Source organism: Acipenser ruthenus, chromosome 3, assembly GCF_902713425.1.
Source record: "Acipenser ruthenus chromosome 3, fAciRut3.2 maternal haplotype, whole genome shotgun sequence".
Lineage (NCBI taxonomy): Eukaryota > Metazoa > Chordata > Actinopteri > Acipenseriformes > Acipenseridae > Acipenser > Acipenser ruthenus.
In genome coordinates this window covers 2,413,533-2,430,507 of record NC_081191.1, presented here as the reverse complement: position 1 = coordinate 2,430,507, position 16,975 = coordinate 2,413,533, and the positions used below count along the sequence as shown (strand labels likewise).

General features: G+C 44.6%; 1 protein-coding gene across 1 annotated transcript; it reads left to right on the top strand.

Moving 5' to 3' along the window:
• Window positions 1-6,150: 6,150 nt before the first annotated feature.
• LOC131708109 (prostate stem cell antigen-like) lies at window positions 6,151-16,573 on the top strand. The gene is made up of 3 exons (XM_059010274.1): window positions 6,151-6,319; window positions 15,471-15,578; window positions 15,882-16,573. The coding sequence occupies exons 1-3, from the start codon at window positions 6,268-6,270 to the stop codon at window positions 16,097-16,099; spliced, it is 378 nt and encodes a 125-aa protein (XP_058866257.1). The 5' UTR covers window positions 6,151-6,267; the 3' UTR covers window positions 16,100-16,573.
• The last annotated feature ends 402 nt before the right edge of the window (window positions 16,574-16,975 follow it).

Here is a 16,975-nt window from a genome sequence, read left to right as displayed (position 1 = left end):
TAGTAATTGAATCCCAGCACAACAGTATATATAGATGCACATTTTCACTCAGTGGTGGTTGGGTGTTCGGAAGAGGAGAACGGGTGAGAGAGAGAGGAGAACTAAATAGTGTAAAATCGTAAACGTAAAGTGTTTGTACTCACCGTGTTTGTTTGTGTCTCCGTGCACCGTTTGTTAAGTGTTAGTCCGTTTTGTCTGTCTGTTTATTTTGGCGTCAAGTGCCGTGTCCTGTTTTGTATTCTGTTGTTTAAACCTTTTATTTTGTTATTAAACGCTGAGTGCAGCCATTGCACTCAGCTCATCACAACCACCGTGTCTGTGTTTGAAATCCTTTCTGGTCTGACGCAACCCACTCTGGCCGTCTTTGTGACACGTGGTGTCATCGTGGGGTAACAGCGCCTCCAAGCGTCAGACCAGGAGAGGGGGTTTTGTGTTTAAAAAAAAAAAAAAAAATAAAAAAAAAAAAAACCACAGGACTGGTTTCAAAAAAAAAAAAAGTGAAAATGGAAGGCTGGAGAGACGGCTGCCGGGACCTGGAGGACCTCCTCGGGGGCCTCGAGGACCAAGGCTGGTGCATGGCCTGTGGAGTCTACGGACACACGGTGGCGATCTGCCCCTTCCAAGGTGAGGAGGAGGAGGAACCGGATAAAGAGGTGAAGGACAGGGAGGAGGAGTGCCGCCTAAGGGCCAGGCATCCACGGCGATGTAACAAGCCATCGCCGGGGTGCCTCCTCTGCGACCAGGATCACCTGTTCGCCCACTGTCCCTTCCGCAGCTATGGGGAGGAGCCTGAGCGTCCACAGACCAAGCGGGAGGAGCCTGAGCGTCCACAGCCCAAATGGGAGGAGCCTGAACGTCCTACGCCTGAGTGGGAGGAGCCCGAACGTCCTACGCCTGAGTGGGAGGAGCCCGAACGTCCTACGCCTGAGTGGGAGGAGCCCGAACGTCCTACGCCTGAGTGGGAGGAGCCCGAACGTCCTACGCCTGAGTGGGGGGAGCCCGAACGTCCACAGCCCAAGAGGGGGGAGTCGGTGCGTCCACAGCCCAAAAGGGAGGAGTCGGTGCGTCCACAGCCCAAAAGGGAGGAGTCGGTGCGTCCACAGCCCAAAGGGAGGCAAGTCGGGGCTTCCACAGCCCTGGGACCCAAGCCACCAGCAGAGGGAAAATGCCTGCTGGTTCAGCCCCAAGGGCCGGAAGGGGAGGAGTTACAGGCCCAACCCCCTGGAAATTTTTGGGGGGGAGAGGGGCAGGAGGCTGGTGTCCCCCAGCAGCCTCTATTCATGCTGCTGAAGGCAGCACGGCGCGCACCAGCCCAGCCGCCACAGCGGAGGGAGCCAGCGCCGCCAGGAGCAGAGGAGCTGCCTCTGCCTCCGCCACCTCCACCGCTTCCTCCACTAGGAGCAGAGGAGCAGGAGCTGCCTCTGCCTCCACCACCACCAGGAGCAGAGGAGCAGGAGCTGCCTCTGCCTCCGCCACCTCCACCACTTCCTCCACTAGGAGCAGAGGAGCAGGAGCTGCCTCTGCCTCCACCACCGCCAGGAGCAGAGGAGCAGGAGCTGCCTCTGCCTCCACCACTTCCAGGAGCAGAGGAGCAGGAGCTGCCTCTGCCTCCACCACCTCCAGGAGCAGAGGAGCAGGAGCTGCCTCTGCCTCCACCACCTCCAGGAGCAGAGGAGCAGGAGCTGCCTCTGCCTCCACCACCTCCAGGAGCAGAGGAGCTGGAGCTGCCTCTGCCTCCACCACCGCCAGGAGCAGAGGAGCTGGAGCTGCCTCTGCCTCCACCACCTCCAGGAGCAGAGGAGCTGGAGCTGCCTCTGCCTCCACCACCGCCAGGAGCAGAGGAGCTGGAGCTGCCTCTGCCTCCGCCACCGCCCGGAGCAGAGGAGCAGGAGCTGCCTCTGCTGCCCGTACCTCCGCAGGGAGTACGGTGGCCGGAGCCCCAGAAAGGGGAGCTGCCGGCCACGAAGAAGGGGGACGAGGTCTGGAGACCACTTTCCCCAGCAGCAGTTTCGCTGCAGGAGTTCTTGTGGCCGGAGCCCCACAGGAGGGAGCTGCCGGCTACGAAGAAGGGGGAGGTCGGGGGACCACCTGCCCCCGCAGCTTTTTCGCTGCAGGATGGGACCAACAGGCTGTCAGCCGTGCCACTACCGGCAGGGGTGCTGACAGCATTGCCAGCCAAGGGCCCACTGAAGCCTCCCTTCCCAGCCCGAGACTTTGTTCTGGACTGCTGGGTTTTTAAGGGGGGAGGTGGCCGTTGAGGCCATGTGTGCTGCGCACAAGGGGGGGTATATGTGGCAAAGTGCCCCGCCCCTGTGTGCATTTGTGTGATCTGTGTTGTATGTTGCGTGCGTGTGTGTGTTAATGTTGGTGTATAGATTGGTACACGGGATATAAACGGGTCTGTGTTTCACGTATATTTAAAATGTAGATTTGTATTTAGGCACGAGGAGAGCACAAATCACTTCACGTGCTGGTTAAATGTAATATGTGAGCACGGGGTTGCACAGAATTAATTCACGTGCTGGGATTCAAGTGAATAATTAATTAGTAATTGAATCCCAGCACAACAGTATATATAGATGCACATTTTCACTCAGTGGTGGTTGGGTGTTCGGAAGAGGAGAACGGGTGAGAGAGAGAGGAGAACTAAATAGTGTAAAATCGTAAACGTAAAGTGTTTGTACTCACCGTGTTTGTTTGTGTCTCCGTGCACCGTTTGTTAAGTGTTAGTCCGTTTTGTCTGTCTGTTTATTTTGGCGTCAAGTGCCGTGTCCTGTTTTGTATTCTGTTGTTTAAACCTTTTATTTTGTTATTAAACGCTGAGTGCAGCCATTGCACTCAGCTCATCACAACCACCGTGTCTGTGTTTGAAATCCTTTCTGGTCTGACGCAACCCACTCTGGCCGTCTTTGTGACAGTGTGTTACAGGACCTCCATGATACGTGTGTGTTACAGGACCTCCATAATACTTGTGTGTTACAGGACCTCCATACTTGTGTTACAGGACCTCCATGATACGTGTGTTACAGGACCTCCATGATACTTGTAACTGTGTTATAGGACCTCCATAATACTTGTGTTACAGGACCTCCATGATAAGTGTGTGTTACAGGACCTCCATAATACTTGTGTGTTACAGGACCTCCATACTTGTGTTACAGGACCTCCATGATACGTGTGTTACAGGACCTCCATGATACTTGTAACTGTGTTATAGGACCTCCATGATACGTGTGTGTTACAGGACCTCCATGATACTTGTGTGTTACAGGACCTCCATGATAAGTGTGTGTTACAGGACCTCCATACTTGTGTTACAGGACCTCCATGATACGTGTGTTACAGGACCTCCATGATACGTGTGTGTTACAGGACCTCCATGATACTTATGTGTCACAGGACCTCCATGATACGTGTGTGTTACAGGACCTCCATGATACTTGTCTGTCACAGGACCTCCATGATACGTGTGTGTCACAGGACCTCTATGATACTTGTGTGTTATAGGACCTCCATGATACTTGTGTGTCATAGGACCTCCATGATACTTGTGTGTTACAGGACCTCCATGATACTTGTGTGTCACAGGACCTCCATGATACATGTGTGTTACAGGACCTCCATGATACGTGTGTGTTACAGGACCTCCATGATACTTGTGTGTCACAGGACCTCCATGATACATGTGTGTTACAGGACCTCCATGATACTTGTGTGTCACAGGACCTCCATGATACGTGTGTGTTACAGGACCTCCATGATACATGTGTGTCACAGGACCTCCATGATACTTGTGTGTTACAGGACCTTCATGATACTTGTGTGTTATAGGACCTCCATGATACGTGTGTGTTACCGGACCTCCATGATACGTGTGTGTTACAGGATCTCCATGATACGTGTAACTGTGTTACAGGACCTCCATGATACTTGTGTGTTACAGGACCTCCATGATACGTGTGTGTTACAGGACCTCCATGATACTTGTGTGTTACAGGACCTCCATGATACGTGTGTGTTACAAGACCTCCATGATACGTGTGTGTTACAGGACCTCCATGATACGTGTGTGTTACAGGACCTCCATGATACTTGTGTTACAGGACCTCCATGATAAGTGTGTGTTACAGGACCTCCATAATACTTGTGTTACAGGACCTCCATGATAAGTGTGTGTTACAGGACCTCCATAATACTTGTGTGTTACAGGACCTCCATACTTGTGTTACAGGACCTCCATGATACGTGTGTTACAGGACCTCCATGATACTTGTAACTGTGTTATAGGACCTCCATGATACGTGTGTGTTACAGGACCTCCATGATACTTGTAACTGTGTTATAGGACCTCCATGATACGTGTGTGTTACAGGACCTCCATGATACTTGTGTGTCACAGGACCTCCATGATACGTGTGTGTTACAGGACCTCCATGATACTTGTGTGTTACAGGATCTCCATGATACGTGTGTGTTACAGGACCTCCATGATACTTGTAACTGTGTTATAGGACCTTGTCACAAAGACGGTCGGAGTGGGTGGTGTCAGACCAGAGCCAGGAAGTAACACACAGAGACTTGGAGTTTTGGTTAAGCTGAGCGCGTGATCGCGCTCAGCATTTAATAATTAACAGAACAGAACAGAAAATAAAAGGTTTTAAACACAAAAACAGGACACGGCACTTGAGGCCAAAATAAAAGGACAAACAAAACGTACTAACACACAAACGGTGGATGCACAGACAACCGAACAAACACGGTGAGTGAAAACACTTATTTACTTTACGTTGTTTTATTTTCTCCTTCTCTCTCTCCCGTTCTCCACTCACCGAACACCCAACCCCCAGTGAGTGAAAACATGCAGCTTTTATGCAATTGTACCGAGACTCGATTGCTAGTCAATCATTCAATTGGAATCTCGGTACAACTGCACGTGAATTAATTAAAGTGCAATTCCCCGTGCTCACATATTACTTTTTACTTACACGTGATGTGATGTGCCATCCCCGTGCCTAATACAAATATACAATTTACACACACGTGAAACACAGACCCGCTTATATCCCGTGTACCAATGCCTATACACCAACATTTACACACAACACGTAACATATAACATACACAGGGGGGGGCACTTTGCCACAGACCTCCATGATACGTGTGTGTCACAGGACCTCCATGATACTTGTGTGTCACAGGACCTCCATGACACTTGTGTGTTACAGGACCTTCATGATACTTGTGTGTTACAGGATCTCCATGATACGTGTGTGTTACAGGATCTCCATGATACGTGTGTGTTATAGGACCTCCATGATACGTGTGTGTTACAGGACCTCCATGATACGTGTGTGTTACAGGATCTCCATGATACGTGTGTGTTACAGGATCTCCATGATACGTGTGTGTTATAGGACCTCTGTGATACTTGTAACTATGTTATAGGACATCCAGGTACTGACTACTTCTGATGGCTGGGAAAGTTAAATCCGCAAATCCGTAGATGTCACTTTTAAACTCTGTTTTATAGTTGAACTATTACTTACCCCAAACACACCTATGGAAACACTCCTTTATTGACATAATATAGTTCTTAACAACCATGCCTGAGCAAAGAAAAGGTATAAAGGTAATGAATGGCACAACACATGGAACTTTTAACCATGGAATAGTGCAAATAAGCTATACAAATAAACACAAATGTGTCGGTATTTTTCATTTTTCAGAACTTTGTGCTGTATATAAACAAGCTTAAATATATTCACAATTATATCCCTTACAGACCCCACTGAACATATGTTTTATGCATAAACATTAAATATAATGATGCAGATGACTATGCAGTTAGCAACTGAAAGGGCCAGTTCTATTTATATTCTTGCTCTCTTGTTATAGCACTGTTGTACAACCACAGCAGCTAATGTGGTGATTCCTTTTACTTCAACATCACTTTTCACCACGTGATGGAAACCAAATGGAAGTTTTTTTGTATTGTTAATTTGTTTCCAGAATGTCAACAATAGTCTTTTCTCTTGTGTGTTTGAATCACATCAAAAGGGAACCAAGTCACCATTTGAGGTGTGGCCAAGATAACAGCCAAGCAACAAGAAGAACTAAAAAAAGAACACTATTAATTACAAATAAGGTCACTGAATTTCTGACGTCAATTTTTTGGCATCAAAAAACAAGAACCCCTAATAGTATTTAAGAGGAAGCCCTTCCTTGGCAAGACAAACCAAGACTGACGGACACTCCTACAGACCCATCATGAAGACCTCTCTGGCGTTGTTACTTCTTGCTTTCATTGGTAGCCGTGCAGGTAGGTTTAATTTAATAAGATCATTTCTACAGCACTATATTGTGTTTGTATACTGTTTCAGTTTGAAACACAAAAGCTTTATTATTATGCACATTTCCTCCTTACCATTTATCTGTGGTTTTCCCTGCTTGTCTGAGCTTTCCATTTTTTTCACTATGCTTTAGCTTTACCATACTTTAAAAAAATAAATAAATAAATCAAAACACTTTAGATGGAATTAAAAGGCTGTATATTGATACCCCAAAGATTGTGGAACCTTTCGTTCTTAAAATGTGTGCATTCAAGTACAGTACTATGTGTGTATTTAATGCTTTACAGTGTTTGCTTTTTACAATTTAAGAGGAGAAGGAACAAAGTTAACAGAAAAAAGTGAGCACAGTACAGCAGCTTGAGACTCCTGTATTAAACATCATTTAATAGCACTGCTGAAAGAGGTGTTTTTTCGCCCTGTTCACCAAGATAACAGTGATAACTGACTTGAAGATTTGATAGTGTTTCTTTACATTAACTATGATATAAAATCATCTCTGTGAAGTTGGCCCCCCTACAAACAACACAAACGTTGAGTCATATATCATTCGTTTGTGCCGGTTTGAGCCGTTGAAACAAATGTTTGTGCCGCTATGTTTTTTAAGATATTAATGATTATTCTTTTTGGGAGTGACGTCACTCAGCCCCCCTGCAATACCAGAATTGAACCAAACTTGTCTCATTAGTTTGTGCCGTTGAAACAAACGTTTGTGCTATTATGGTTTCTGAGATATTAACAATATATTTTTAGGGGAGTGACGTCACTCAGTTCCCTTACAATACTGGAATTGAACCAAACTTGTTTCATTAGTTTGTGCCGTTGAAACAAACGTTTGTGCTGTTATGGTTTCTGAGATATTAACAATATATTTTTAGGGGAGTGACGTCACTCAGCCCCCCTACAATAATGGAATTGAGCCAAACTTGTCATTCGTTTGTGCCAGTGAAACGAACATTTTGTGCAGCTATGTTTTTTAAGATATTAATGATTATTTTGTAGGGCAGATATTGTCATATTTTTTTTCAAACTGAGTAAGCAACAACACACAAGAAATACATATGTATGTGTTTGTTTGTACAGATGTTGATATACCACTGCAAAATATAATTGGCTACTTGATGCATTTCGTAATACAGAATTATCCCAAAATACAATAAAACATTAGGTTACTTACCGTAACCCTGGTTCCCTGAGAGAAGACGCCCACCAACGACATTATGTACGGGATATGCCTGCTCATTGGGTAGGTAATTGCTGAGCTCTCTATACAAGAGCTGCCGATAGGCCCATTCTTGGGATGATGCACTCAGTCCCGCCCACCGAGGGATTAAAACCGTCATCCTGAGGAAGCCATATCTCTTTTTCCATCGAACCCGTGAGGGAGACCGATGCGACCTCACGGTTGGTGGTCGTCTTCTCTTGCAAGGAACCAGGGTTACGGTAAGTAACCTAACGTTCCCTTTCAATTCCAAGATGACCACCAATGACATCATGTATGGGATAACGTATACCAGAGCCGTTGTGAGGGAGAAGGAACGGCCGCATATGAGGGATGCATCAGAACCATCAAGGACTCTTGTGCCTAATGAAGGCAGGGCAGGATCTACCACATTAAGGCGGTAGAACCTGGAGAAAGTAGGCGGCGTAGCCCAGCTAGTCTCAGTACAGCGCCCAAGATGTAGCCAACCCTCTAGTGGAGTGTGCGGCTAACCTCCCAGGTGGTGGCAAGCCACCACCATCATACGCAGTCGAGACTGTGTCCACAATCCAGTGTGACAGACGCTGCTTTGAGAGGGGCTGTCCTAGGATCCGTGTCCCATGACAGACAAAGAGCTGGTCAGACTGATGCAGAGCTCTTATCCTATCCACGTAGCATCTCAATGCCCGCAATGGGCAGAGGAAATTCAATCTCTCATCCTCCGTTGAAGCAAACGGTGATGGATGGAAGGACTCCAGTTCAACAGACTGATTAATGTGTAAGGCTGTGATCACCTTGGGGGGGAAAGCAGGGTTGGTGCGCAGAAACACCCTGCTGCCATCCTCCGAAATACGCATGCAGGACTGAAATGTGCATGCAGAAATGTGCACAGACAGTGCCACTCGGGGAGGACAGTCCTCCTAGGCTGTAACCTCCGAGCTCTCTTGAGAAACTGAGTCATCAGAAAATGCACACCCGGAGATACTGAATCTATGGGGGCATGGCGCGCAGAGGTAGCCGCTAAACACACTGTCAATGTGGAAGGTGATCTTACAGCATCGAGCAGTTATTGCAGAAATTGCAAGATGACCAGCATGGGTCAAGAAAGCAGGTCATGACTTGTAGTCAGACACCAATCTGGAAATACTTCCACTTGTACACATACAGCGACCTAGTGGAGTCTGCCCTAGTGCTAGCCACCACCGCGTCAGATAGCCTTAGGGCTGTCCAGCGGTCCCTTTCAGACCTATAACTGGAATCTGGCAGGTTCTGGATGCCAGAGAGTGCCTCCTGCCTGACTGAGGAGAGCCAGGCAAAGTGGGATCTCCCAGGGCTAGCCTCGTCCGACAGGTAAGCGTGCATCGTACTGGAGTCCACCCGGAGTCCCAAGTACGTCGTGCACTGCACCAGTCGAAGACGACTTCTTGCATTGCTGATGGTAAGGCTCAGGCTCACCAGTGCCGTTTGAGCCACTAGGCCCTCCCACGACTGAGCACAGATTAGCCAGTCATCTTGATAGTTCAGTACTCTGATCCCCTGTAACGCAAGGGGGCCAGAATAGCGTTTACACACTCTGAAAACGTACGTGGGGCTAGGGAGAGGCCGAACGGCAGCACAGAGAACTCTTAACACTTCCTTGAAGGCGAGGCGGAGATAATTCCTGTGCACTGTATGAATGGGAACGTGAAATACGCATCCCGTAAGTCCACGGTGGTAAACCAGTAGCCTTGTCAGACGGACTGGAGAATGTGACAATGAGTCAGCATTTGGAACCTCCTTTCCTTTAGGAATCCTAGGACTAAGATGGGGCGGAACCGCCGTCCTTCCCGGGTACTACGAAATATCTCGAGTAGAAACCCTCTCCGCAGGAGGTGGGGTCTACGAGATGGATGGCTCACTTGCACAGCAAGGCTGCCACTTCCTCTTTGAGTACGGTTGTGTACGGTAGCGAGCACCCAGGTATCTGTGGTGCAAGCGCGTCAATATTGCAGCTGTTGTATGGTAAAAGGGTTCTGAGGCCGCAGGTCCTCAGGGCTTCTGCTGAGGCTGGGGCGGAGCTCTGAGGCACGCCAATATCCCCTGGGCATACATTTGGTCCAGCTGTGGAGGAGATCCTACAGTGCTCCGGGGGCACCAGGTGCAGTGAGCACTACGATGTGGCAGCCACGGATTGGAGGAGTGGCTGCAATCGTTTACCAAGGGAACATGAGTGACGGTATAAATAGGGGTTGAAGCGATGTAATCTGTTCCTTCATTTTGGTTTATGAAAAGTGACCCGGAAGGACCTGTGTTTTGTGTATCCATATCGTGACTGTTTGTTTGTTCTGTCTATTTGTCGCTTGCTATCACTAGACAGCTAACACGTTCTGGAGCTGTCGCCAGAGGCCAGCACAAACCCGGAACAGCACTGCACTTGTATCACAAATAACTGTATTTGCACCACTAGCACTGATTCACACACTAACAGATTTGTGTATGTTTTTTGTGTTTTGTGTGGGTGTATAATAAAAATGTGATTATTATTTTGCGACAAACCCGGGGGATTACAAATTAAGTAATACACGCTGCTGTATTACTTAACATCATATATTATTTACTGTTTGTTTTGTGTCAGGCACTGGACACAAAAATATCATTAAACAAACTTTGCACCTGGATTATAATTGTCATTCTGTTCATTGATCACCTGCACCTGCACACTATCAACCACTTTGCCACAGCACCGTGTACTGTGTGGTGCTGTGTCTGTGCACTGACGCTGTAGCGCTGGGCACCGTGTGCCGTATGCAATGAGCACCTTGCGCACCGAGATACTGAAGTACCAAGGGCTATGTGTGCGCAGCGGTACCAAAGCACCAGGGGGCAGCTATGCAATTGTGCCTACCCTATCCAGGCGGTCACACACCTGGTCAGCGCGTAGCATGCACCAGGGGGAGACTGCAAAAAAACATGGTAGAATAGATAGATAAGGGAGAGGTGGGCAGGCCTACGCAGCCGGCGAGGTCTACTCAACAGTGGTGATACGGCAAGGCCTAGGCCCGTGGAGGACAGCATGGCTGGAAGAGTCACTCAACAGCGGGGATGCGGCAAGGCCTAGCCCCGTGGAGGAACTGTATACTCTCAAGAAAGAAATAGACAACCACTCGCGGGTGACTGCACAGATAGTCGCTCACACACGACAGACAGATAACAAAGAGAGGCCTACCACACAAGCGAGGAGGCCGCTGAAAGGCAGAAAGGCTTGGTCTTTTCAAAGTCGTTGATTCAGGGAAAGCAGCGAGCCAGCTTTCAACACGAATGCAAGGGAAATACAGTCGACTTGATTCGATTTGAGCTCTTTTCTATCAACACGCTCAGCTCAACACAGAGGTCTTACCGTACCGTCTTGAGAAGGAAAAAGAGAAATGGCTTCCTCAGGATGTCGGTTTAATCCTTCGGTGGGCGGGCATCATCCCAGGAAGGGGCCTATCGGCAGCTCTGGTATAGAGAGCTCAGCAATACCTACCCAATGGGCAGGCATATCCCATACATAATGTCATTGGTAGTCATCTTCAAATTGAAAGGGAACAAGCTTTGTTGTGGGGAAATGTAGTCTAATTTGGAAACACGTCAGAATGTCTTATGCAGGGTTTAAGTATTGCACTACCGCATCTCATCTAGCCTACCTCTCATTTTGTCTGCCTTTTATCTTATCAACTATTGCTTTTGCTCTGCTGCTGCTAATAATTAACTTTATGGACAAATAACCGAAAGAACACCACTGTGATGATTTATTTAGTTGCAGGAAACCACACAACTGTATGTGCATAAAGTTTATAAGAAATGAAGTCATTGGTAATGGCTGCGATTACAACAGAAAAAAAAAACAGTCAAACCTCTGTCTCGTAGGGGCTCCCAAGTGGCGCATCCAGTAAAGGCGCTCCACGTGGAGTGCAGGATGCGCTCTATAGTCTGGACGTCACGAGTTCAAGTCCAGGCTATTCCACAGCCGACCGTGGACGGGAGCTCCTAGGGGGCGGCGCACAATTGACCGAGCGTCGCCTGGGGAGAGGGAGGGCTAGGTCAGCCAGGGTGTCCTCGGCTCACCGCGCACCAGCGACCCCTGTAGTTTGGCTGGGCACCTGCGGGCTTGCCTGTAAGCTGCCTGAGAGCTGCGTTGTTCTCCGACGCTGTAGCTCTTGGGTGGCTGCATGGTGAGTGTGCAGTGTGAAAAAAAGCGGTCGGCTGACGGCACACGCTTCAGAGGACAGTGTGTGTTCATCTTCGCCCTCCCGAGTCAGCACAGGGGTGGCAACGGAGAGCTGAGCTTCAAATAATAATTGGCCATTCCAAATTGGGAGAAAATAATAAAAATAATTGGCAATGACAATTTATATAAAAAAAAAACAAACCTCTGTCTCGTTGCCAAACGTTTATTTGTTTTTTAATAGAATTGATATCATCATCTTCATGGGGAAAAATATGTTATTATTAACATATTGAAAGTGAATCAAACTGTCCACCCTAACTAGTGAATACTAGGAGTTATAATACAATGCATGTGTTACATTTGATCACTTTATTAAAACAGAAGCCCTTTTTTATTTTCTGCCTAGTTTCTTCTTGAGGTAACAATAGCGAAAAACTGCGAGTCAAAGTCATTTTTATTCTAGTCTGTAGGTGTTCAACAGTTACAAACAGTTACAATAGTACAATTTCTTACAGAATAAAACATACATTGTAAAACTGAGTTTTCAGCTTCATGTCCTTGAGCCACGTGGTTGTGCTGCTGCTGGGTTACTGCAGTAATTCAGATGGAAAGTGCCAACAACACTTTATACAGAATACAATGATTCACTTTAAGAAATACAAAACAGCCACAGAACCAGTACCTTCTGCAGTGGGACCAGCATTACAAAGGTTTATAAAGCCATACTAAAAAAGTACTCCAGTACCACAGAAGTACTACACGACAAGTACCACAAAAGTACTTTAGTTTTCTATAGAATCTATCAAAAATCATTTGAAATCTTACTTTTGAGTAAGTACCCATTTTTGCTCCTGCCTTTAATCAGTTTAACAAAGATAAGAAAATATCGGGGACATTGTTTACCATTATTGTATCTTGTTTATTTACTATAATACCAAAGGGAAACTTGGTGTCTAATTGACTTTTTCATGACTTACCTCTATATATCAGCTCATTGAAAATATGTAATTTATGATGTGCTGAAAACTTCAGAATATATTTTTTAATTTCTATAGTTTTACTTGAACTGATTTGTAAAAAAAAAAAAATATATACAATCCGGTAACTACATAGTAAAATCCTTAGACCCATGAATATACTGTAATACCGCTATTGTTATAAGATGCCTTATTGTTTTGTACATACTGATAATAATAATAATAATAATAATAATAATAATAATAATAATAATAATAATAATAATACCATTCGTTAGTGCTAGGTATCCCTTTAAGACAGTGCATGTTATTATCATTATTCATTTCTTAGCAGACACCCTTATCCAGGGAGACTTACAATTGTTACAAGATATCACATTATTTTTTACACATTATTTTTAAATATAATTACCCATTTATACAGTTGTTTTTTTACTGGAGCAATCTAGGTAAAGTACCTTGCTCAAGGGTGACAGCAGCAGTGTCCCCCACCTGGAATTGAACCCACGACCCTCTAAGAGCCCTAACCACTACTCCACACTGCTGCCCTGTTGGGAAGAGGGGTGTAAACAGCACTAGGGAAGTAATTGTACATATTGGGGGTTTTTCACGCAATATCAGTGTTCATAATGTACGTACACTTAAGGCAAGAGGACTGAATAATAGTAAGTAGAACTTGAACAATTTTGGCAAAAAAGTAAAAAAATCACAACATTGTCATTTCTATGCATCCTCAATGTACACTGGTTTCAAATTCATTACACTATGAAACAGTAAGTGGATAAGAGGGCACACTTTTTCTATACTTTCCTAAAAATTGTGTTAGGATCTCGCTCTGAGTGGAATAAAGCTATGCTAGTGATGAAAGAAAGATTGGACTTTCTTCCATTGCTATTCATATTTATTTTGTTAGTACTGACCTGTGTAAGCAGCGTTGCTTACCAAGTGACATATTCTTATCAAAGAATTGTCAATAACTATTGAAGGAAAGCACCAGTAACGTTCATTTTACAGCACAAACGAATGACCCATATTTGGTTTAAACCCGATATTATAGGGGGACTGTGACGCCACTCGCCCTGAAATAATCGTGAATAAATCTTGAAGGAAAACAGCACTAACATTCATTTTGCAGCAGTGACCAGCACAAACGAATGAGACAAGTCTGGTTCAATTCCGTTATTGTAGTGGGACTGAGTGACGTCACTCCCCTAAATAAATAATCGTTAATATTGTAGTGATCTCGGTTAACGCAGGCAGACGCTTCACACAGGACTAGACAATCCACACACAGGCGGAAGGCAGGCGCGAACCCGGGATCTCTCGCACTAAAGCATAGCGCCGATACCGCTGTACAAAAGAGTCGGCTCCAAAAGAGCCAGCATATATCGGACTTATGTTCCTGTGTGTGAATACGTCACCATCCAGCCCTCCTGCTGCCTTCCCCCGTGCACTCTACAATATCTTAAAAACCACAGCGGCACAAACATTTGTTTCAACGGCACAAATCGGCACAAACGAATGATATATGACTCAACGTTTGCTAATCTAATCCACATTAATGATTTAGATTCTGGTGTAGTAAGCAAACTTGTTAAATGTGCAGACGACACAAAAATAGGAGGAGTGGCAAACACCGCTGCAGCAGCAAAGGTCATTCAAAATGATCTAGACAGCATTCAGAACTGGGCAGACAAATGGCAAATGACATTTAATAGAGAAAAGTGTTAAGTACTGCACACAGGCAATAAAAATGTGCATTATAAATATCATATGGGAGATACTGAAATTGAAGAAGGAATCTATGAAAAAGACCTAGGAGTTTATGTTGACTCAGAAGTGTCTTCATCTAGGCAATGTGGGGAAGCTATAAAAAAGGCCAACAAGATGCTCGGATATATTGTGAAAAGTGCTGAATTTAAATCAAGGGAAGCAATGTTAAAACTTTACAATGCATTAGTAAGACCTCACCTAGAATATTGTGTTCAGTTCTGGTCACCTCGTTACAAAAAGGGTATTGCTTCTCTAGAAAGAGTGCAAAGAAGAGCAACCAGAATTATCCTGGGTTTAAAAGGCATGTCGTATGCAGACAGGCTAAAAGAATTGAATCTATTCAGTCTTGAAGAAAGAAGACTACTCAGTGATCTGATTCAAGCATTCAAACTCCTAAAAGGTATAGACAATGTCGACCCAGGGGACTTTTTTGACCTGAAAATAGAAACAAGGACCAGGGGTCACAAATGGATATTAAATAAAGGGGCATTCAGAACAGAAAATAGAAGGCACTTTTTTACACATAGAATTGTGAGGGTCTGGAACCAACTCCCCAGTAATGTTGTTGAAGCTGACACCCTGGGATCCTTCAAGAAGCTGCTTGATGAGATTCTGGGATCAATAAGCTACTAACAACCAAACTAGCAAGATGGGCTGAATGGCCTCCTCTCGTTTGTAAACTTTCTTATGTTCTTATGTTCACACAATTGAAACTTGTGTCACCTATAATATGGAACAACACTTATTAAACCTGACCCACACAATTGAAACTCGTGTCACCTATTGTGGAGGTGTAGGATATTGGCCATGGTGCCATACTGCAGGTACATTTTCCAAATGAAATTTGAGTCTCAGTGAGACTGTCTTGAGTTTATATAGTAGAAAAAAGATATAATAATAAAAATAATATTGTTCTGTTGTATTATTTTTTCTCAAATGAGGATTATCAAGATAACAAGCAATGCTGTATTGTTTCTCTTCAGCACTGTTGTGTTACCAATGTACTGCTGCTCTCTCCAATGATGCCTGCAACACGAATACCCAGAACTGCGCTACTGAAGACACCTGCATGACCACCGTCATCACCGTGCGTGAGTAAAGACAACAGCAAGCATGCGTTTACCTCTCTGCCTAGTCACAAAACTGTTTAAATAGCAGAGCGGATAACATAGATTACTCAAATGATGATACAAGCATGACAATGTGCATGTATACTCTCATTGGTCCAGTCAACAAGAAAACAATGATTTTCTCTGCTCATGTCCATTTTTGGCACAGAATTCCAAAGTTACACTATTTGAGTGATCTTAGTGTCTAAATGTTTTTGACCACGTTGAAACTATTTCCGCTAATGTTTAATAATGATAACCTGCTGTTTGTCTCTCTATTTGCAGTTGGAATTAATACCATCACAAAAGAGTGTGCCACAAACAGTGCCTGCAACGCTGCTGTAGCCTCCGATGTTAGTGTCGGGGCGCTCGGAGGAAATAAAGTGACGTGCTGCAGTATGGATCTGTGCAACGTGAACGGCTCCACCACTGCCAGGCTCAATGTGCTGCTTCTGGGGGCTTCAGCAGCTCTGCTTTTCCTGCTCAGCAGGATCACAGCGTAAGGGCAGCAGCACCCACCGCTATTCTTCATTGCCCTTTGGAAGAGTCCTGTCTGCAGTTTTTCCCTTGCATGTTGAAGTGTTCTTTATGATAATATAAATGCCTTTGACTATGAAAGACTGCTATGTGTTGTGTGGGTGTGTTTCTCTGTTGTTTCCCCTTGTAACTTCCTGCACTTTGCTTGTGTTTCCCACATATTTACCATGTAGCTCTAGCACCTGATATTAGTGTCTCATGAGTGTTTGAGCAATTAGATACACTCCTGTAATAAATAAAATATATTAAAATAAATTTAATTGAATTTCTAGAATATTGTTGTGGGTACTTCCCTGTGAAAAAATGTTATTCCATGTTTATCATTTACAATAAATCTCAGAAATAAACACTTACAATGATACCATGTCTGATCGCCATTTAACAGAAATGGAAAGCAAGTGTATTTTTACTGGAAATATTCAAAACGACATATTGCTAACAAATAATTATACAAAGCCCACTAATGCTATTAAAACAGTGTGTTATTCATCTTAATTTTATTTAAAGTATGAAATTAAAATTCTAAAGTTAAATTCATTGTAAATTAATGGACATCTAATTTCTATTTCTTATGCCTGCAATTGACACTCCATCGTCATTCATGCTAACTAATAAAAGTACATCAAATATTAATTGGTTTATTTATGTTGCATAAGCATCTTAAGCTTAAGCTATCAAATATGTATCAGCATGTTCTAACTCCAATGTATTTAAATGTAAATTTAAAAAGTTTCTAACTTTCAGGGGTTGGGGACACATTAAACAATATATATCACACACACACACTATACACATATACATATACATATACATATATATATATATATATATATATATATATA

Bases quoted from the DNA above. Each gene is read 5' to 3' on its own strand.
- LOC131708109 (XM_059010274.1), top strand. From the start codon at position 6,268: ATGAAGACCTCTCTGGCGTTGTTACTTCTTGCTTTCATTGGTAGCCGT. The intron at 6,320-15,470 runs GTAGGTTTAATT...GTTTCTCTTCAG, and splicing joins TTTCATTGGTAGCCGTGCAG to CACTGTTGTGTTACCAATGT. The intron at 15,579-15,881 runs GTGAGTAAAGAC...CTCTATTTGCAG, and splicing joins GACCACCGTCATCACCGTGC to TTGGAATTAATACCATCACA.